The sequence below is a fragment of the Anastrepha obliqua genome, chromosome 5 (assembly GCF_027943255.1).
Source record: "Anastrepha obliqua isolate idAnaObli1 chromosome 5, idAnaObli1_1.0, whole genome shotgun sequence".
NCBI lineage: Eukaryota > Metazoa > Arthropoda > Insecta > Diptera > Tephritidae > Anastrepha > Anastrepha obliqua.
Window position 1 is genome coordinate 117,236,731 of NC_072896.1, and position 22,659 is coordinate 117,259,389.

The 22,659-nt window shown below is 38.9% G+C and overlaps 2 protein-coding genes across 2 annotated transcripts; both read left to right on the forward strand.

Annotated features, from left to right (window-relative positions):
- The first annotated feature begins 2,174 nt into the window (after positions 1-2,174).
- Positions 2,175-4,322, forward strand: LOC129249385 (chitinase-like protein Idgf1). The gene is made up of 3 exons (XM_054889174.1): positions 2,175-2,579; positions 2,650-3,201; positions 3,493-4,322. The coding sequence occupies exons 1-3, from the start codon at positions 2,465-2,467 to the stop codon at positions 4,143-4,145; spliced, it is 1,320 nt and encodes a 439-aa protein (XP_054745149.1). The 5' UTR covers positions 2,175-2,464; the 3' UTR covers positions 4,146-4,322.
- A 5,549-nt stretch (positions 4,323-9,871) lies between these two features.
- LOC129248945 (uncharacterized) lies at positions 9,872-20,226 on the forward strand. Its single transcript, XM_054888553.1, has 6 exons — positions 9,872-10,103; positions 16,629-17,186; positions 17,256-17,905; positions 18,161-18,284; positions 18,336-18,887; positions 19,179-20,226. Exons 1-6 carry the CDS (start codon positions 9,998-10,000, stop codon positions 19,832-19,834), a joined length of 2,646 nt encoding a protein of 881 aa, XP_054744528.1. The 5' UTR covers positions 9,872-9,997; the 3' UTR covers positions 19,835-20,226.
- Positions 20,227-22,659: the final 2,433 nt, after the last annotated feature.

Sequence of the window (22,659 nt, forward strand, 5' to 3'; positions counted from 1 at the left end):
ATATTATTAACACATTCTTCGGTTTTTCGTAAACAAAACAATTCATTACCCCTGCTACGTCATCCCATCATCTGATTTTGTCAAATTCGCTGCGAGCCTGCTAACTGTCTGCTAAGGTCCATTACCATTAAAGATCTTTTCACTATGGGTATCCCCCAACTTGATAATTATTTTTTGACTCCTTTTACATTGATTTTATAATCTTTTTGCGGTTAAGTGTGCACACTTTTCCTTCCTTTCCTATTTATGGTATTGCGAAAACTGAAGTGGGGCATCAAAAGGCATCCTGTCCTAATGGCAGAGTTTTGACAATTCTGAAGCTTCGTCCACTGCGAGTCACTGGTTCCAGGCGACCAGACAGGTACATCATAGTTTAAAACCGGTTGGCTTATTGCCTTAAATGTCGATAGCAACATTTGAGGTCCTTGTTGTGATTTTGGACTTTAGTGGTAATAGCGGTTGTATGCGCTGAGAAAGAGAGTAAACTGTCGAAGGTAGCTCCTAAGGTTTTGGGGTTATTAACAGTCGGTATTGACGTGTCGTCGACTTTTACCTTAGGTTGAAGTTTGACCTCCTTTGTCGAGGTGGGGAAGAGGTTCACTGTGGACTTCGTGGGCGAAAGTTGCAGGTTCCTCGCAGTGAAGAAGCGGGAAAGGGAAGCGAGGTAGTCGTTTACTTCGGTGTACAGGCCATCAATGTCATTGCCCGACGCCATTATCGTGCAATCGTCGGCGTAGGAGACCAGGGAGACTCCCTCTGGTGGCTGGGGGAGTTGCGAGACATAGAAGTTAAAAAGCAAAGGAGAAAGGACACCACCCTGCAGAACTCCTTGCTTTATTTTCCTCTGTTTAGAGATTTGGTCTCGAAATAGCACCGACGAATGACGACTACTCAGGTAGTTCGCGGTCTACCTCTTCAGCTCTGGCGAAAGTGTCGATTGTAAAATATTATCGAGTAGTGTGGCGTGGCTGACAGTGTCGAAAGCCTATTCTAGGTCCAACGCTACTGGGACAGTCCTCTTGCAGAGGTGGATTTGGTTGAGCCTGCAGTTAATTTGAGTATTTATGACGGTGAGTTCTGCGGTGGTACTGCGCACTCTTCGGAAGCCATGCTGCTGTGAGGCTGAGGTTAGGTGCTTCGTGCAGAGTGGGAGTAGAAGGGCTTCATGAGCCTTCATTACTGGGGAAAGGAGAGTTATCGGCCGATAAGAATCCCCTTGGTTGGCGGGCTTCCCAGGTTTCAGTAGTGAGACCACTCTCTCTGATTTCCACTTGTCAGGAATTATGAAAGTGGCCATGGACATATTGAAAACCCTCGTGAGGTACTCTACTCCCAATGGACTTAGCCTTTTCAACATCAGCATGTTTAGTCCGTCAGAGCCAATGTCTTTAGATAATTTCATTTTGTTGATGGCCCCCTGAACCACATCACTGGAGAAAGCAAGTGGCGTACTGTTATTCGTCAATTTGTGCAGTCGTCTGGTTGATCTACGCTTGGATCTGACGGCCAGAGGGTGCAGTATAAACTGTCGGCTAAAATAGATTGCGCATCTCTTCGGGTCGACGAAGTGCGACCGCTAAAGGTGATATCCATCTTGCCGTTGGGCTTCGTCGGGTTCGTCAAGGACGTTACAGCAGTTCTTCAAATTTAGTCCGCTTGTGTTGGATTACCAGTTGCCGGATCTCCAAATTGAGATGCTATATGCTTCAGGTAGGAAATTGTAAGACTTCGTTTCGACTGGTGTTAATCCAGTTTCTTCACTATTTGCTATTAAATAAAATTTCCTACGAGGTACTCACATCGTTTTAGTTCATATTGTACATGTCAAAGTCTATTGATTCAACAAGAAACATCTCAAAACATGAAATGAATGCAACATCAGAAATCCAGAAACACATTTCCATTCATGACTAGTCGCCCATCAAATGCGGTGTATTTATGTATTTACTTACTTGTTTATTTGCATACACTGCACTTGCTGATTATACAAGCGAATAAAAAAAATATAATTGCATACGTACATACATACATGTGCACTTAAAAACCAGCTTATAAGTAAAGTTAGTGATGTTAATGAGAAAAAGTTTGTCACTTCAAGTACTCAAACGAACAGTGTACTCATCGGCGTGGTATGACGTGATCATTAAAAAAATCGCTGTGTACATTCTTAAAAGTATTTGATTCCTAGAAACCGTAGGTAAACATCCGAAAACCTGATTATTAATGTAGAATAAACAAACAGCCATATACCAAGCACCAACTACGAGATAAGCAACTCGTCAAGCTACAGCGTCATAATCAACGCCATTCAGAGACTGTGCTGAGCAGCTTGACTTCGGGAACTGCAAATCAGCATTCCGCGATCAGTTTCGATTTTTAACTGCACAAGACAAGTTCGCAAAATTTTCTGTTAAAGCGTGATATTTTGAAATTTTTAATTGAAAAGTGAGAAAAAACCAACAAAATGCGCTCCCTCAGTGCGCTGTTTTTACTATTTGCTCTGGTGATGACGCCAGCTACATTAGTTACTGCAAAGAATTTGGTCTGCTTCTACGATTCAGCCAGTTATCTGCGACTAGGTAAAGCATTTTTCTTCCTTCCACTTCTTCATGTAATTACCCAGTTTAATTACATGCGCTCTGCTTACAGGTTTTGCCAAGCTGCTACCCGCTGACCTTGAGCTCGGCCTAAATTTCTGTACGCATCTCATTTACGGTTACGCTGGCCTCAAACCGCAAACACTCGAAGTCTACAGTCTGAATGTCGATCTTGATATGTTCCATTATCATGAGATTACATTGCTGAAGGCGAAGTATCCAAAGTTGAAGGTGTTCCTTAGTGTTGGTGGCGATCGTGATGTGGATGAGGCGAATCCGCTTAAGTATGTCGGTCTCTTGGAGAGTGGACGCGAAAAACAACAAGCGTTCATTGATAGCTCTATTTCGTTGCTGAAGCGGAATGGTTTCGATGGGCTCGACTTGGCCTTGCAACTGCCACGTAATAAGCCGCGCAAAGTGCACGGCACTGTAGGTTCTTATTGGAAGAAATTTAAAAAGTTATTTACTGGCGATTTTGTGGTCGACCCAATGGCTGATGAACATAAGGCTCAGTATACAGAATTCTCAACAAATTTGAGAACGGCTTTGGAGCGCTCGAACCTTTCGCTGTCGATGACTGTGCTGCCTAATGTTAACTCGACTTGTAAGTATTTTGTGAGATATAAGATAAAATATTTGTAGGAAAAATATTAGCAGGAATTGTGCAAAAATTAAATTTTAATAGGCAAAAACTGTTAGAGATTTAGCATAAAGTGAGACTTATGAATCAATCTTTTTGGGCTCAATAATTTTTTTTCTCATAATGATTCTTATATACTCACCAGCTTATTTTGGACCACTTATGGCACTCTGCTATCAGTTCTTCTGCGCTCAATAATTCCTGCAATTCCGATAAATATCTAACCTAAGTTATCTCTCCTTCTCGCTTCTTTAGGGTTCTTCGACATACCAAAGATCAAAAACAACTTCGAAATCATCAACTTAATGGCCTTCGATTTCCTCACGCCGGAACGTAATCCCGAAGAAGCTGATTACACTGCACCCATCTACCCACTCACTGAACAGGACCGCCTGCCACACTACAACATCGAATTCCAAGTAAACTATTGGCTGCAAAATCAATGTCCCGCAGATAAGATCAATCTCGGCATTGCCACCTATGGGCGCGCTTGGAAAATGACATCGGACTCGGGTTTCTCAGGTGCGCCCGTCGTTCCTGAAACATATGGACCCGCGCCAGCTGGCTCACAATCACTCATACCCGGTCTGCTCAGTTGGCCCGAGATTTGTGCCAAAATGCCCAACAATGTGAATGCTGATTATCGTGGCGAAAATGCTCCTCTACGTAAGGTAACCGATCTGGAGCAGCGTTATGGCAATTATGCGTTGCGTCCGGCGGACGACAATGGGGAACACGGTATGTGGGTGAGCTATGATGATCCGGATTTCGCGGCGATCAAGGCGAGTTATGTGCGCACGAAGGGACTGGGTGGTGTGGCGCTCTACGATCTGAGCTATGATGATTTTCGCGGCCTGTGTACGGGTCTGAAATTCCCCATTTTGCGCGCTATTAAGCACTTCTTATAAGTTTTATTCGTGTACATATTTATGTAGTTTAGAATGATTATTGTGCTTAAGAATATTCATACGATTAGTTTTATTTAGTTCTAATAGAAAATTTGATTGTATCTAATATTCCCATTTTACGTGATTTTTAATTGATTAGTAACTCAATAAAAGAGTTTTTCCAACTTGACCTAGAAAGCGCGAATATTTTTGGCGGGCGGCGTCCCTGCTTCCATGCAAGTTCCATTATTCTTTGTATTTTTTTCAAACCCAAATGCATGAAGTAGAAATATTCTAGTAACAAATTCAACGACTTGCAAATCCTTCGTAATTAGTGAACCATAGGTCAGGTATATCTAGCTGCTCTGAATAGGTCTCACATAAACCGCAAGGGTTCGTAGTGCTGCCAGTGTTATTGGAGTCGTGTTAAATATAGTTCGTGGTACATAATTTGGTGAGTTTTAATACACAGTTTAAGCTTTTCTCAGCAATATCCTTCAGAGATGAAAAGTATACCGATCCCAGGCAGTTGTAACGAGTTCTGCTTAGAGCAGAGGGCAAAGGCGGTGTTCTAACATACCCCTTTCTGCTTCGTATGGTTCATGTTGTTCTGGACCAATCCTATTTTAGCTGCGTGGTATGGAGTGAGACAATGTCCCGCCAATATTTTAAATTCTTTTCTTTGGAGTTATAAAATAAAGTTGGTTCTTTTCGTGTTGCAAGTTTGTAGCATTATTTTGGCAATCCTGTGGGAGGTCGAGGCTTCCCAAATAGACTGCGCTTCCAGAGTTAGTTCCTCATCTAGTTCCGTTTTCAGAACTGAAACGAGGGATATATGTTCGACGTACTCATCCGAGGCAAGCGGGTGCCTGTTTTAGCAAGCACGCCAATTCTCTCCTTTTCCTTATGCCCTGATACCAAGTAAATTGAGACCTGTTTACTCGTAGAGCTTAGTGAGCCTAATTAGTAGCCTAATTTTAATTTAAAAATCCCTCCCCAATTTATGGTATTGAGGCTTGATGTTCTCCTACATATAGAATGAGCTGTAGATTTATGTCACTTCCAAACAAGAGATGATCTTAAAAGAAGTTTGTTATGCATGAAATAAATGCAGAATTTTACTTTTGTCTGCCGAGAGTCGACCGATATTTCGGAAACACTTTTCATGTCGTGTAATGTTTCACGTAATTGCAATTTCTCAGTTTCGCTTCTTTGAGGTGCTTCGACGTGCAAAGTATCAAAAATAACTTCGAATTCATTAATTTACTGGCCCCCGATTTCCTCGGCTCGGAACGTAGTCCCGAACATGGTGATTAGACTTCACCCATCTACCCGCTCACTGAACAGGATAGCCTGCCACATTACAACATCGAATTCCAAGTAAACTATTGGCTGAAAAATTAATGTATGGGCGCGCTTGGAAAATGACACCGAGCTCGGACTCTATAGCTGCACACATTTTTACCGAAATCAGCTGGTCAGCTCAGTTAGCCTGAGATGTGTACAATAATATCAAACAATTTCAGTACCGAATATCGAGATGAGAATGCTTCATTACTTAAGGTAACTGATCTGGAGCAACGCTTTGTAGTGGAGTGCCCGGGGGTTTTGACCTCGGATCTCTGAGGGACTGAATGAATTGCCATGTAACCATCAGGATTTTCTTTTGTATGCTCTAAATTGTAACTTCTACCAATATTATATTGTGCAATTAATTTTTTCATTGTTTAAACAAAAAAATATGAAAAATTAATATATTGGAGCATAATATAATATTTAGTTGGAAATAATTTTTTTTCAGTTCTATGTTAAATTTTACTTAAATAGATAAAGAAAAACAACTTCCCAACGTTATATATTTTTGGTTATATTATGGCTGGAAGTGGGATAAAAGAAGTTCTTTCTACCATTTATGCAGAGAATACGATTGATCACATAACGTCAGGACGTGCCTATGCTAGAGCAATACGTGCTCATACCTTATTGCAGCAGGCTTTATCACAATTAATTTTTGAAGATCTTAAGGAAAATAATGCGGATTTTTTAAATGTATTGAATGACGAATAAATATCGATGATTTTTGAAATGTTCAATTACAATGAAATTACAGAAAATCAAGGATTTCAAATGCTGAGTAGAATTTTTGAAGATAAGTTAGTTGAGCTTGAAAATAAAGATAAAACATCAAAACTATGGATTACGTATTTTCGAATGGTAACAATATTGAAAGACTTCATTGCTGCCGACCTTATGGGGGATTGGAATTTACGTCTACATAGTACTGAGCTGATGATTCCACTATTCGACGCATCAGGACATTTTCCCTATGCGAAGGCTGCACAAATTTATCTGCAAGATATGAAGGAATTACAGTATATAATGGATCCAGCAGAGTTCGAAAAATATACAACAGGATATTTCACATCTAGGCGATCAGATATTTTTTTTCTGGTATTGCAAGTGATCAGACTTTAATGAAAGGAATAAGCGTCGAAGTGGGTCCTTTTGAACGAGGTGCCACTGAAAGTGTAGTTTATAAATGGATCAGAGGAGTTATTTATAGAAAAGATATTATTGAAAGCATAGAAAATTTTTGTGACACATCTTTCAATAAAAGTCATCAACGCAGTGATTCTACAGATGCTAGAATTGAAAGGGATGGTATCGATGTAAAAAGATTGGTAGACTTTTTCAAAGAACACAGTCCTTTTCCTGATACAGATGCAATTATGTCAATTGCCACTGGAATTACCGGTGATAAAAGTATAAATTGTTACAATGCTTTTGAAGAAGGTTTAAAAGTTATGAAGAAAATCGAAGGGAAAAATGTACGCGAATTGAAGTTATTAAGGAAAGATAAAATAAATAATCTATTGGCTAAAAATAATAAAATAAAAATTCATGACAATGTTATTCCCGTTGATCCATTGTTGCTGTTTCAACGTATTTGTGTGTTGAAAAAAACAGATTATGAACTAAAAACTTATATGAATTATGAACTGGCACCATATCCACTTGCTCTGTTTGAAGATGGCCAACTGCGAAAAACAAAAAAATCAACTTTCTACGAATTATTCCCAGAAATTCAGATTAATTTGAAAAGCTTAGAAAATGTTCATTATGTTATTGATGTTGTTATATCGTTGCAAATGGCAATTAAATGAAACATTCAAAATGATATGCGAACATTACGTAAGATATTTGAGGAATAATTATAATAACGCATACGTGGTATTTGATGGATATAAGAAGGACGGTATTAAATCTGCTGAAAGGAATCGTCGCGCACTAAAAAATATAAGTACAGATATTGAATTTGATGAAAATATGCCGTTAAAAATCGCTCAAGATAAATTTCTAACGAATAAAAAACATAAATCTCGCCTAATCGAAATGTTAAGTATAAAATTAGCTGATAACAATATTTTTACATGCCAAGCGGAAAGCGATGCAGATAAAATAAATGTTGATACAGCAATTAGTTTAGAATCTCAAAATATTGTTGTAATTTCTGAAGACATTGACGTCTTGGTTGTGTTAACGTCAGTGGCGCCTACTGATCGTGAAATATATTTTTTAAAACCATCCCGAGGCAAAGTTAACCAACAAATATTTTCATTGAAAAGTTTAGAAAAATCTCTACCAGCATCTAAAAAACATGTTCTATTTTTACATGCTTTCACGGGCTGTGATACTACTTCTGCGTTTTACAATAAAGGAAAAATTAAGTTTATCAAAAATTTTGAGAAGCGGAATGATCTACATGACTCAGCAGCAGTATTTAAAAATGTACATGAAGATGCAAATAATATATTTCAAGCTGGTATTACATGTATTTTGGGACTGTATGGTGCTTCGGCAAAAATTACAGATTTGAATACATTCAGGTTCAATTCTTTCATCAAAGCAACTGTCAAAGACACAAGTGTTCTTTTATCTTCGTTACCTCCCACATCTGATGCAGCATTTGAACACTTTAAACGGGTTTACCTACAAATCCAGATGTGGTTAGGGAATGATTTAATCATCGAAAATTGGGGATGGAACTATTCCAATAATATTATACCTATCATCCAATATTTACGAATCAATTACCTGCTCCGGAAAATTTATTAAAAATGTTATTTTGCAATTGCAAAAAAGGATGTGGAGCTGCATACGGATGCCGAAAAAGTGGATTATACTGCAGTGTAGCATGCCTACAGTGCAACGACGACAGCTGTCTAAATGTAGCGCCTATGATTAACATCAGTGAAATTGAAGATGATATATGAAAAAATGTAAATTTTTCAATAGACAAATTTTTTTGTTAATTCATTTTTTTCTTTTAAATAGTCATAATTTTTTTGTTTTTAATAATTAATTCGATTTTACTTTTATGCTATAATAACAGAAAACAATTTTTTATTTTTTTTTGTATGCTAATTATTTAAATAAACGAATAGTTTACATAATATTTTTTTTTAACATTTAATTACCCATAATCTATTTATTTTTTCATTTGCTTCCACTTCTTTTACAAAAACAATAAATTCTACAACGTTATTTGCATTATAGCACATAAGTTATTGCAATCATAAATTTTTGCTATTTAAAAATCAAATGCACAACTTTTAAATAGGTAGAGATTATTATTTATGTTATTCACAACACATTTTCGCAAAGATAATTTAATTTCATCTAGTCCCTGAGACATCCGAGGTTTTAACGTTTTTAACGCTCCAGACACTCCACTATTGGTAGGTATGGAATGTGGCCGCCGGACGTTAATGGTGCAAATGGTATGTGTGTGAGCCACGACAATTCGGATTTTGCAGCAATCCAGACGAGCTTCGCGCGTATTGAAGGGGCTCTCTACGCTTTCAGTTGTGTTGACTTTCGCCGTTTGTATACAGGTCTGAAATTCCCTATTTTGCGCGCTATTAAACATTGCTTATAAGTTTGATTTATGGACTTATTTATGCAGTTTAGAAATTAATTTGAGTTTAGCTTTTTACGGTTGTAATGGAAATTTGAATGCGGCGTCACGTTCGAGTATTACGTGATTTCTAATTGATTAGTTTCATTAATAACAAGCGCCAAAAGTCGCGCTGTAGAATAACCTTCTCCACTTGACCCTGAAGGCGTGTGGTTTTTGAGCGATTACTCAACGCATGTGTCGACTTGTGCTTTACTTATTTGTTTGTTGATTTAATCGATTAATCTGTATATTAATAAACACGACATCAAATGGTGAAACAGCAGCACAAAAAAACACTAATAAAAAAAAATTAACATAAAAATGTAAACTTTTCCTTCATTGTTATCTACTACATCCATTTATTGCGCTGTCTCTGCGTCAATCTCAGTCTCTGGCATTCGAAACAAGCGCGTAAAACTACGCATTCATAAGTAAATATTATTTGTATGTGCTCAGAATTTCGAATGCTTACTCACCCACGAACATCTTAACAGCCCCTCCGCAAAAGCGCCGTCAAACAATTTCCACCCATAAGAAAACTTAACAACACCGCCTCATTATCACATTTTGCATACCCACTCAGCCGCTCCATTTACCGCACGAAACGCACTCAAAGCTCGCACGATCAGCTGCTCGATCTCGATCCATTTACAGGTCTATCACTACGCTAACTCCCGCTCTCATGTGCCGAACTTGATGTGAGCTTTGGCAGCGCCAAGCTCTGCTATAGAGCGCCTCACGCCCAGCTGCCCAAAACATTCAGTGCACTTGTTGCTCAGTGACATTTATATTTCTACGATTTTAGTCTCAGTTTTACTTTTGTTTTGTGCAGTTCGTTCTGTTAGTAGAAAATCGAGCCATAAATATCGTCTCAGCATTATTCACAACTTGCTAATCCAGTATTTATTGTAAGATGAAGTTATTCGCCTTACTTTCACTTGCGCTGGGCCTGCTAGTTGCCCAGTCGAGTGCCGCTAATCTCGTCTGCTACTATGATTCAGCCAGCTACATACGCGAAGGTGAGCAAAAAGTCTTTCTAGATAAATCTCATTAACACCATTTCTTTGTTTGTTTACTTGTCTATTCGTGTGCGTGTGTGTGTGTACATGTCCATTGTTTGTAAAAGCGCTAATTTATTGGTAGAACATATTTCCAGTACAGATAGTAAAAGCTAAGGCGATTTTTCTTAAAAATTTTGGAAACTATCAGTAATATTTAATACAATAAATTTCGAAATTGTGTGGGAATTAAAGTCCTTGTCAAAAGATTAGAATTAAAGAATTAGAGTCTTTGTCCATCCGAAGTGTCCATTGATGATAAAGCGCATAGTTCATTGTATAAATCTAGCGTGCGAAATGTGCCCTACTAATGCAACTAACTATAGACTTTCATCGATAGCCAAACGTAGGTATGAAAGTTAAGCAGAGCACAAATTGTTGGCTTGTCATTGTGGCAGATATTTTCTGCATTGAACTCTTAACATGGACTTCCTGCTCTTTTCTTCTTGCCTAACCTTACCCCATTTCGGGTCGGCTCTACTTGTGCCATATTCCAGATCACACGGTCACGAGTCGTTTCTTCACTCACTTATGTTGGCGTATCGCGTGTTGTTTTTTTTAAGTATTTTTCCATGTTTTTGGTGCCTAGTTCTCCTTTTAACTCCTCCCTTTGCCGCATAGCCTGGCGCTCTGGTCCTCTCACAACATGGCCGTACCAGCGAAGGCGTGTTTCTTGAAGTTTGTAGTGACTTTGCTGCTCCAAGAAGAAAGTTGTTCTGTATTTTGTCCAACATTGTTATGCCGCTGGTCCACCTCAGTATCCGCATTTCTGCCACGTTCCACTTTATAGCACAACTAAGTTCAACTCCTTTGAATAAATAATAGGTAAATACTAAAAAAGCTGTCACTATTTAGGATAGGAGAATTCGAGAATATTATTTTGCGGTAGAGAGTCACAATCTTTCATAGTAAAAATTAAAATTTAAGATATGCAGACAATGGGTTTGGAATTTTAGAAATGTAGGCAACATCACTGATTTGTTTAGAACCACCAGTGGATGACGAAAGACAGTATTTTGGAATAAATCCAACCACTTGAAGGAGTACCCTCTATAATGTACCCACTGTCATTTTATTGTTGGTGTTGTTGAGGTGATTTTTTTGTTATTTTTAGTTTTATTTGTTTTGCTAGTTTTTGGTTTGTTAGTGTTTTTTTTTTTTTTTTGAGTCAGATCCATTGCGTTAGATCCACGTATAGCATCTCTATGTCTGAGATTTCATTAATTTTCTGTTGGAAAAACTTATCGAAAGAGCAGAATGTTGCTCTAACTAAACCTGGACATTCGCATAAATAGTGGAAAAGACTTTCTGTCACCCCGGCCACCTCACAGCTGCCGCAGATGGGATTGAAAGGAAGGTCCAGTGTGGGTGCATAATCCTATACCTTACAGTGACTAGTAAAGGTTGCAGTGATACGTGAGATGCTTGGGCGAGAGCATCCTAACAGGGAATTCATCCTCTGCATGTTGTACGATGCCCATGTTTTTCTTGTTGTAGTGCATGTAGTTAATTGCTTCCACCTTCCAAGTCGCGTGAAGTAATGGATGTTTTTATTGTGTTGAATGGGGTAGCGATTGCTAGTGTCGAACGTTTTCTTGCTAGCTCATCTGCTATGTCATTATCTTCTATGTTCCTATGAACGGGAACCCATATCAGAGTAATTTGCAGCCAATGGCCAAGCAATTCTAGTTCCTGTCTACGCTGTAAAACTATTATAGTTTGAATGAAATGGAATTAGAATGTAAAGCTTTTACTAGGAATTTCTTTGCATTGCTTTAGTGATTTGCATACTTCTCTGATTGCTAATTGTTCTGCTGGCACACGCTGGCATAGTCATTAAATCGAATTGATTTAGATAATTTGAGTGGCTCCGAATAGAGGCCAACTCTCACACCACAGTTCATCTTAGAAACTTCGGTGGGAGTTTCAATGTTGAATCTACCAATCACCTTCACTTTCCTCCATTCGGTCCTCGGTGGAAAAAGTGCTGCAAATTCTTTTTTGAAGTTAAGGTCGGGAATTGATTTGTTTTTGAGTACTGTGGGTTCCCATATGAGGATCTTGCTGTGACCGTACGATCTTGTTGTCCAGCTTCCTCTATTTCTGAGTCTCACCGCGCTGTATACCAGACCATATGAAACCATGGTTTCATATTGGATATTCAGATAGTTGTACATAAATTTTAAATCCATAAATAATGTTTGTGCAAACTACCTATTATTAAATTATATGTACATCGGGTGTTAATTTGGTTGCATGAGAATTATCGAAATCGATAAATATGATTTGGCAGCTTGGCAAACTCTGTTGAAATTTTTGTTCAGTAACTTTGGTAAGTAATTTTAAATCGTTTAGCGCCAGAACAACGCTTTCAAATTTTAGAAAAATTTACTTTGGAAAAATAAAAAAGAAATCTGTTCGCGAAGTGTGGAAGAAGATGCCTAAATGTCGTTTCGTCGTTGTGCTCAACTTGTTGGCCTTCGACTACGTGACATATTTTTCGTAAGGATCTTGGCTTACGTGCCCATGAAAAACAGCTCTTGCAAGCATTGAAGCCAAATGACCATTGCTTTCGTCTTATTTTGCTGATTGGGCTCATTTGGATTTATTATTCAGATTGATTGAAAAAAATAATCAAAAATTCCACTGATCGAATGTACCATGTAACTGTTGGCCGCGGCGGGCATATGCCCGATATTAAATTCTAAAAATAAACTCCATGAAATTATCTACCAGATTATAATAAAAAAACAGATTCATTCCGACAATATTTTTTTTTTGTATTACCATTTTAAGCTCTCAAACTCTTGAAGAAGATACCCGATATTATTATAACCTTCACATTTTTCCGATTGCGAGTACCTCACGCGTACTATGGGAATCACACTTTGTAAGGGGATAACCATAGAATTCTGCTGTCTATTTAGCAATAAAGCCACTTTGCTTAATTGAGGCTTTCTTGTTTACTATTCTTCAATAAAGTGATTTGCTACAAACCTACATAGCGTACCTATATTTATATGCACTACACCTACTGTACTTTTTCTAAGGAAGTAATTAATATAAAGCAATTCACTATATTTTCGCAGCTGATCTCACTTATAATTACTTAAGTAAATAAGTAGTCAATGCATAGTTCTCTTGTAATCCGCGTCATACATACAAACATATTTGTTGTTCTCGCCTTCGCATTAGCGAGCAATAAACGATAGCTCGATAGCTTAGTTTATAGCTTAGCATTATTTATTTGCTACATAGTAAACAGATTTGGACTGAAAATAGCTACTGAAATTATCACTTGCTTTCGAAGCTTTATATCAGCTATAGAAAGATAGGTCACTGGCTTATCAGAGGGTCGCAGTGTAAGGCAATGAACGAGGAATAGAATAGCAAATCGTTTAACACACTGCACCTATGAACTCGCGAGTGATATGCAGAGTAGGAGGTGATGGCTGCGTACACTTCATCAGCCACTAAGCAGCTGCCGAAGTTGAAATATAAGAACTAGAAAAAAACACGAAATATAGGCCGAAAATACAAAAATATTTAGGTTAGGTTGACCTTGTTTACTTGCAATTACACATAGACCGGTCCATAGCGATACCAAATGGGCTACGTTAGTGATGCGCATTGTGCCTGTTCCTATTGCGAATTAAAGGTGATATTTTCAACCCACTGCTAAGATGTCTTCCAAGCCACCAAACTGTGGTACTCCCTAATATTTAAAGCGCGTTTTGAATAACGCAGAACATCCGTAATGGAGATGCTCCACACTTTCCCTTGAGCACTGCTCCCTACATTTCTTGAATTCCTCGCTGCCTGAGATTCCTACCTTATAAACAGACGCTACTACTGGGCTATGCCCCGTCAGCCCGCCTATCATCAATAGTTCTATAATATTTTAGTGTTAGTGATAGTATAAATCAGGTACGATTGTATAAGTCATATTTACACTTGAACTTTGCGTTACTGCAAGTGGACAAACTCTCCCATCTTGTCCTGAATTTTTCGATTATGTTTCGTATTTTTTATTACTATTTCGTTGACAAAGTCCGAGGATATAGAGACCCCGTTTTTCACTATATCGTCTACTATCTCGTACCCTTCAATGCTCTTATGGCCTGGAATCCAATAGAAATGTTGTTCAGAATTCACTGCCAACCTTTCTGCTGCAGAACTCCCTTTTCTGACGAGCGTTCTTGGACGTTATACGAAACGATGTAATTGCTTTAAAGGCTGCCTGGTTGGTTGAAGTGGTGAGTCACGAAGAATCAAATTAGCGCCTTCGCCCCTTTTTGTTGCCACATCCTCGCTAACCAACAAGTTATACGATTATTTATTCGAGACAATATCCAGTCTGTGCGATTGAAAAACTTTACATGAAAGGTTGTTTAGTCTATGCGGGCTGCTCTTTGAGGTTTTCAAAAAGCGGTTTGCCAAGGGTTAACTTCCTCGCTGTCGATTCTGCAAGAATGTTATTCATGACTCTTGCCAGTTCGTCTGCTTTTTCGTTACCTTCAAGGTTCCGATGTCCCGGGACCCAGCTTAAGGTAACGTTATGGTTTACGATCATGGTTGGTCTCTTCTGTCGCTTCTGCTCGCTTAATTTATTGTTCTCCATACAAATGTTTCATTAAGCGAGCAGAGAAGCGTCGAATGGAATTCAGTATTTGTAGTTTTATATGCTTATATAAATTTATATTTATAAACATTGTACAAATTGAATAACACATCTGAAATCGTCTGAATCAACATATAATTTACAATAAACACAATAATAAATATAAAGGGTCTTTCGAAAGGCGCGCCTAGATGTTGTTTTAAAGTAGGTTAGGTTATATTGGCTAGTTGAAGCCGCGCAGAGACCATTTTGGTCCACAGCCATACCAGATCAGAGTCCTGTTTAGCGAAAATATGCATCACTGAAGATACGCGTACTGTTCGCGAGTTTTAGGAGTCACCCAAGCTCCGGTTCAGGGATAGATTCTAGGCTTTCAAAGGGGAGAGCGCCCAGGTAGCAAAGTCTGATCGCCGCTGTTTTAAAATAAAATATTTGTCATATATAATTTTCAGATAGGTTAGGTTAGGTTGACTTGGCTGCCTGAAACACATCACATAGACGTATTGATCCTTAATGTTACCAGATGGAGTTAGAACTTTACGTTTCTTTGTAGGTAGTAGACATCTTGTAATACGTCTACGTCTTTTGCGAATCTAAGTAAGCTCTGAAGCTCTAACTTCGAGAGGCATTCTAACTTTTCCTAAAGAGCTCCTAAGCATTTCAAACTGGTTCTAGCCACCGCAGAGCAAGAGCATAGAAGGTGTTTTAACGTTCCCCCCTCTTCCAGTTCATTGCAAAATCTGCAGCTATCGTTGTTGTAATTCCCATCTTGTATGCATACGCCGCTTTTCACAGGTCGATTATGAATGCCGAATTATTGAGATCGTCGACGTTCAAGAATATCGAGTTGAAGACTGTTCATCCACACTTTGCGCTAAAGCCGAAATATTCTTAACAGAACGCCCAGTTTTTGGTCTGCCAACCCTTTTTCTATCCTCGTTCGAACCAGTTTCTTGAAATTTGTTCACCAACCTTTGAATGGTCGACTGATGCGTACGGTTATTTCCACCAAAAAAATCACAAATATTTACGTTATGTTGTTGTGTTAAAGATCGGCCATTTTCATAATAAATTTTAATAATTTTTTTTTATTTTGTGTCTACTTAACAAATGCCAAAAATTACGTAAAAACCCACCTAGAAATTATTCGCTATTCACATCTAAGCGTCACCTTTGAAAGACCCTTTACAAGTCACAACTAATTGAAATTCCACAGTGTGCACAAAAATAATTATAATACAAAAGATAGTTATTGCTTTCACACTACACCTCTGTACCACTAGTCGCTCAATTGATCGTCAACACCTCGCAGCACATTTGAAATTTTTTTTTAAATATTCCACATCTAATTTTATTACAACTCGCCTAACTGGCTGCCGAGTGAGTCACAACGCCAATAGCTGGAACCTGTTAATGACGCAAGCGTTGTTTAGAGACAATTTTGATCAGAGACAGCAAGCGGTGCTTTACATGCTGGATAAGGTTAAGCAAAAACAAAAACAAAAATAAACATTTTATCAAATCCAAATAAACAAACGCTCGACCGAGTCGCACAGTTGTCGCTTTTGAGCATTTTTTTTTTGTTTGCTTTGCTATTTTTTTCGGCAAATTACTTTATTTGCCTGTAATGATAAAAATATTTTGATTCTGACTGTTCGTCGTTTCGCGCTCCATTGCGGCCGCTTTATTTGCGTTATTGCGGGCCACATCCATTGAAGCATTTTTGTATTATTGTTTTGTATTTTTGTCACGCATGCACCTCTATTTATGACTGCACAGTATTCAAATACGTACACAATAAATAAATTTTTCTATATCCACATTTTACTCACTCTCATGGCAAAATTATAAATAAAAATCCGCAGGTCTCGGCAAACTGCTCACACCTGACCTCGAGATCGCACTGCAATTCTGCTCACATTTGATTTACGGCTATGCCGGTATTAATCCCACCACCTATCAGGTGCAGAGTCTACACGAAGACTTGGACGTGTATAAGCATCAGTATTCCGAGGTCACCGCACTGAAGCGTAAATATCCACACCTAAAAGTATTGCTGAGTGTTGGTGGCGATCAAGATATAGATCCCGAGCATCCCAATAAGTACCTTGAGCTGCTGGAGGGCGAGAAAGTCAAGCAGACTTCTTTTATTAATTCAGCCTATTCGCTAGTGCGTTCGTATGGCTTTGATGGTTTGGATTTGTCCTTCCAATTTCCTCGTAATAAACCACGTAAAGTGCACTCCGATATCGGCATGGTGTGGAAAAAATTCAAGAAGCTCTTCACGGGCGATTTCATAGTAGACGAGAAGGCCGAACAGCACAAGGAAGAGTTCACCGCGTTTGTGCGCGATGTGCGCAATGCTTTGCGTCCTGATAATATGATGCTAACGCTAACGGTGTTACCAAATGTCAATTCCTCCTGTAAGTGCCCATCAAATATTATTCAAACATGCAAAATTTACTTACTTATCTAACAAACTCTATGTACAGGGTATTTTGACGTGCCAGCTTTGGTCGGAAATTTGGACTTTGTCACCCTAGCGGCCTTCGATTTCCTCACACCCGAGCGCAATCCGTCAGAAGCCGACTTCACAGCACCACTCTATGAACTATATGATCAGAATCGCTTGCCACATTATAATGTCAACTTCCAGGTCGATTATTGGCTTGCACAGTTGTGCCCGGCTAGTAAGATTAATGTCGGTATTGCCGCTTATGGACGCGCATGGAAACTAACTACCGACTCGGGCATGACTGGTGCGCCCGTGGTGCAGGAGGCAGACGGCCCCGCACCAGCCGGAATGCAAAGTCAGAAGGCTGGTCTTCTTTCCTGGCCTGAGGTGTGCGCCAAGTTGCCGAATCCTGCGAATGCCTACTTAAAGGGTGCCGATGCGCCGCTGCGTCGTGTTAGCGATCCCACCAAGCGTTACGGCACTTATGCTTTCCGACCGGCGGACGCCAATGGTGAACATGGCATGTGGGTGAGCTACGAAGATCCCGATACGGCCGCCAACAAAGCGGCCTATGTGCATTCAAAGAATTTAGGCGGTTTGGCTTTATTCGACTTAAGTTATGATGATTTCCGTGGACTTTGCACTGGAGATAAGTATCCCATTTTGCGTGCGGCCAAATTCCGTTTGTAAATTCTTCGATTCGAATATACTTTGTTACATACTTTAATTTTGCAAAATAAACAAAATAAACAAAGAATTTTTTACCCACAAAACGTTGACATTTTATTTCTGTATTATCACATTGCTAATAAACGTATTTCCAATGATCTCGCTGAACCTTATACGCGATTGCTGATAAGTTTCTAAGAAAGCAAGTTTTTATATGAAAAATTATTCCAGACGTTGAAATATTATTTCTATTCGATACTTCAAACTGATTAGACGTACGAGATGAAGTTTTTGCTTGTCTCGCTAGCCTTTCTGGTATGCTCGCTTTGGGCGACCGCGTCCGTGTTGGAACGCAATGTTGTGTGCTTTTACGACTCAGATGGCGCCACGCGTTCAGGTTAACTCCCGCAAAATACTTACTATTTCCCCAATAATATTTCCCTAACAGGTTCATCGCAATTCCACGTTGCTGACATGGAAATAGCACTACAATTTTGCACGCACGTCATATACGGCTATGTTGGCATCAAACCGGACACCTTCCAGGTTATGAGCCTTAACGAAAACCTAGACATCCAGAAGCGGCACTTTGCCACCATCACGGCGCTCAAGGAGAAGTTCCCATACGTGAAATTTCTGCTGAGTGTTGGGGGAGACCGCGACGCCAATTACCACGAGAAGTATATTAACCTATTAGAAGCAGGCCGCCACAAGCAAGCAGTATTCATAGACTCAGTGCGCGACTTTTTGCGAAGCTACAACTTCGATGGTGTAGATTTAGCCTTCCAACTGCCACGTAACAAGCCAAGAAAAGTGCACTCGGACATCGGTTCGGTGTGGAAGGGTTTCAAGAAGTTCTTTACTGGTGATTTTATTGTCGATGAGAAGGCGGATGAGCACAAGGAAGAGTTCACCGACTTGGTTAAGGATCTAAAGAATACGCTGCGTGTAGATAATATGTTGTTATCGCTGACGGTCCTGCCGAATGTCAACTCGAGTTGTAAGTACCTTAAGCATTATTATGAAAAAACCAACTTGAGACAGAGGAGATGAAGTAAAGAGAGCTGGGTCTAGTAGTGAAATGTAAATAATCAAATTCCATTAGCTGGGTGACCGATTTTTCGTCTTGAAGCTTTTTGATGTAACAACTCGGGCTTCAACTTTATTTACTTCACCACTCTTTACTCTTCCGATTGTCTACAGCTACTGATTTTACAGTTACAGTAGTAAATTACTCTGCACACTTCTCAATTTCTTTCTCTAATTCAATCACTATTTTTTCCCCCTTCAGGGTACTTCGATGCGCCGGCGATTGCGGACAGTTTGGATCTGATAAATCTAGCCACTTTCGATTTCCTCACGCCTGAACGCAACCCCGAGGAAGCAGATTACACCGCACCACTCTACGAGTTGCACGATCAAAATCGTTTACCGCACTATAATATTAACTTCCAAGTGGAAAACTGGCTGTTGCAACGTGTGCCTGCCAGCAAGATCAATGTTGGCATTGCTACCTATGGACGCGCTTGGAAGATGACTAAGGATTCTGGTACTACTGGCTTGCCTGTGGTGCCAGCTACGGAGGGCGCAGCACCAGCTGGTCCATTCACAAAGACACCAGGCCTTCTCAACTGGTTGGAAGTGTGTCAACGCTTGCCAAACCCTTCGAATATCAATGCAAAGGGTGCTAATGCACCTCTACGCCGCATCAGCGATCCGACCAAACGTTATGGCACTTATGCTTTCCACACTGCAGACGAAGATGACACCAATGGCATTTGGGTGAGCTATGAGGATCCTGATACGGCCGCAAGCAAAGCTGGTTATGTGAAGGCGAAGAACTTGGGTGGCGTAGCTTTGTTCGATCTCACTTTGGATGATTTCCTTGGTCAATGCACGGGCGATAAGTTCCCCATGTTGAGGGCTATTAAATACAGGCTGCTTTAAGTGAATGGAAAAGAAATTAAAAGAATATAATTCAAGTGTTAGATTTCAAATAATGCAAAGTTGATTGCGGTTAAAATATATCTGAAGATATTTAGTATTAGATGTTATTTTTAATATTTTACTGTTGCCATTTTAAAGGAAGGAATTATTAAATATTGGAAAGAAATTAATAAATTAATTGGTCTTAAAGTTTAAATGGCTGTGAACTATGCCTTTGATTTTCCAATCATTATTCTGCAATGGAGGCTTTCAACTTCAATATTCCATTGAACAATAACTCCAGCTTTCCATTGGTATTCCTTTAAATTTTTGTTACGAAAGTTTGTTTCTTTCTATCAAAGACTAAATTAAAATTAAAAAATAAAGTAAATGTGCCTTTATAAAGACAGTAATTTTTTTTAAGAATTTTTTATCTGGGAAATCGGTCTGTTAGTGTAAGCTCTAACTCGTGTAAAAATTTACATAGCACATGGGGTGGAAAGTAACGGCCCCAACAAGGAAAACACTTTTTTTTGTTCAAAATTAGCTTAATTCATCAACGTAATTTCCATCAAGAACGTCACAATCATTCCAGCGCCGCTCTAATATGTCAATACCACTTTTGTAGAACGATTTATCTTTTACCTCAAAATAGGCTTCAGTTTCAGCGATAACATCTTCATTCTTACCGCGAATATTTTTTAGGTCTGCGAGCAGCCAGTAGTCGCTGGGAGCCAAATCTGCCAAATACGGCGTATGTGGAAACAATTCGTGTTAAATTTATATAGCTTTGCCATTGTTTTAGTTGACTTGTGAAACGGTGCGTTGTCTTGATGAAATGGAACAGTGAGCAAAGGCGGCGGTTTCTCATAGTGAAATGTTCATGCAATATAAAGCCAACACTTCAATTGATGTCTTTACAATGTCAGCTAACTCACGCAACTCATTCTTCGATCAATCAAAACGATTTTGTGGATTTTTTTACGTTTTCTAAATACTTCTCATAGAAACCATTTGGCATTCGCATTGACTTCCTTCTTTCACGCAAATATGAAGATGATTGCCATAATTTGAAGCTTGAGGAAACTTGGTCTAAACAAGAGTCAGGGATGTATGCGCCAATATCTATTATTGATATTATTTTTAATATTAAATTAGTAACAGGGTTTAGGCCTTAAAATATTTATGTAGCTAATCTGAAGAAATGATTTTCTTCATACAACTGTTGCAAGGCATTAAGAGTGTTTCGCATCAAACTAAGCTGAATTGGATTAAGTTGCGAAATTTCTTCCTATTTGATTAGTTAGTCTGATTTTGTGGGTACATGTTTTGGAAAACCCGCATCAAAGAAATATCGAAAGGGTTGACTATGCAGCCAAATAAAACCCACAAAGCTACTCACAACTAGAAAAATAACCTCCAGAAAGACAATTAATGTTTATCGAAATGAGCTACGCACATTTCCACTGAAGAAAATCAAAATTATCATTAAGCCAAGAGAAAGTTATGCATTTTTTTTGTAAATTTTAATTACTGCCCGGGTGAGTGGCACAATATTGTGTATCTTAAAAAAGTATTTGAAAAGTCTTAGATGGAAATCAGATACACCTGAGCACACGCGGACTAATGCACAGCACACCCACCATCACCTTCAATGCTCTATACCCTTTTGATGGCATCTAAATGAGTGATATCGACGAGGATAACAACTCCTGTGAGAAATTTACTATAGATACTAGAATGGTTATTAGGCACAAAGGAAGAATAGCAACGTCGAGTGGCGGGACAGCGATGTCAGTTCGTATTACAGTTGGCGCTCGGTGGCATTCGCTGGGGTTGCGAAAAGTTAGAAAAACTCATGCAAAAGCGGCAAGAAAGGTAAGACGACAGGACTCTAAAGCTTAACAAAATATTGTTTCAAAGTTGTTATGATTGCTACACACGCAACTAAATATATTTGCCTCAAACGGAGCGGCAGCCCAGTGGGTTTAGGCTGTTAAATGAGCTGGCATACCTGCTCTTAATTGTCAATACGAGAATCCTACCGCCTTTGTATGATAATTATGTTTGTTACCACATAGCCATTGTAATGAGTGAAAGAAAAAGTTTAATTATTTATTACATTTATTGTTTGAACGGAGAGTTTTTGTTGTAGTACATTTGCTTGAGAACATAACAGTCGGAAAAAGTTTCAATTGCTGTTGCGGAGTGAAGGCCGGGCAAACGAGGGGGGTTATTAGTGGTTAGTGCGCTTGGCCCTTTGATGTGGATAAGTGACTGTTGGCGTAGTTATTATTTTATTAATTAAATTATGTTAATGTTATCGCTTTCCCGAAAGCTCATCGCAGTAATTACAGTTCTTCAAAGTATCGTTTGAAAGTAAATAATTAAAAAATATTTACAATAATACAAAAGTTTGAGGGGAGGTTAAGGATGAGTTCGTCAAATTACTGAGCGGACTAGAAGTTCCGATAAAGGAGAATGTATGTATGTATGTATATACAAGTGCACTTATATTTGAATTTTGAAGGCTTTAGCCTTTGACAGTCTGCGATTCTTCTACTACAGAGAATCTCTTTTTAAGCTGGCCTAATTTCTTACATTCCTGGTGTCCCAAAAAGCAAAATTAAATTATGTATACACTTTATAGGTGCTGTAATATAAGAGAGGCGCCCTCCGAAATGTCCGAAAGTCTTCGTCCCCGTATCTCCGTTTTTAAATTTGAAAAAAAAAAACCAGCAGTCAAAAGATTTCTTCGGAGTTCGAGTAGATTTAAAGAAAATTAAAAAGGGAATCCGAGTGCAGTACAATGGATTTAATTGTGTCTGAATGCTGTTCTTGCTAGT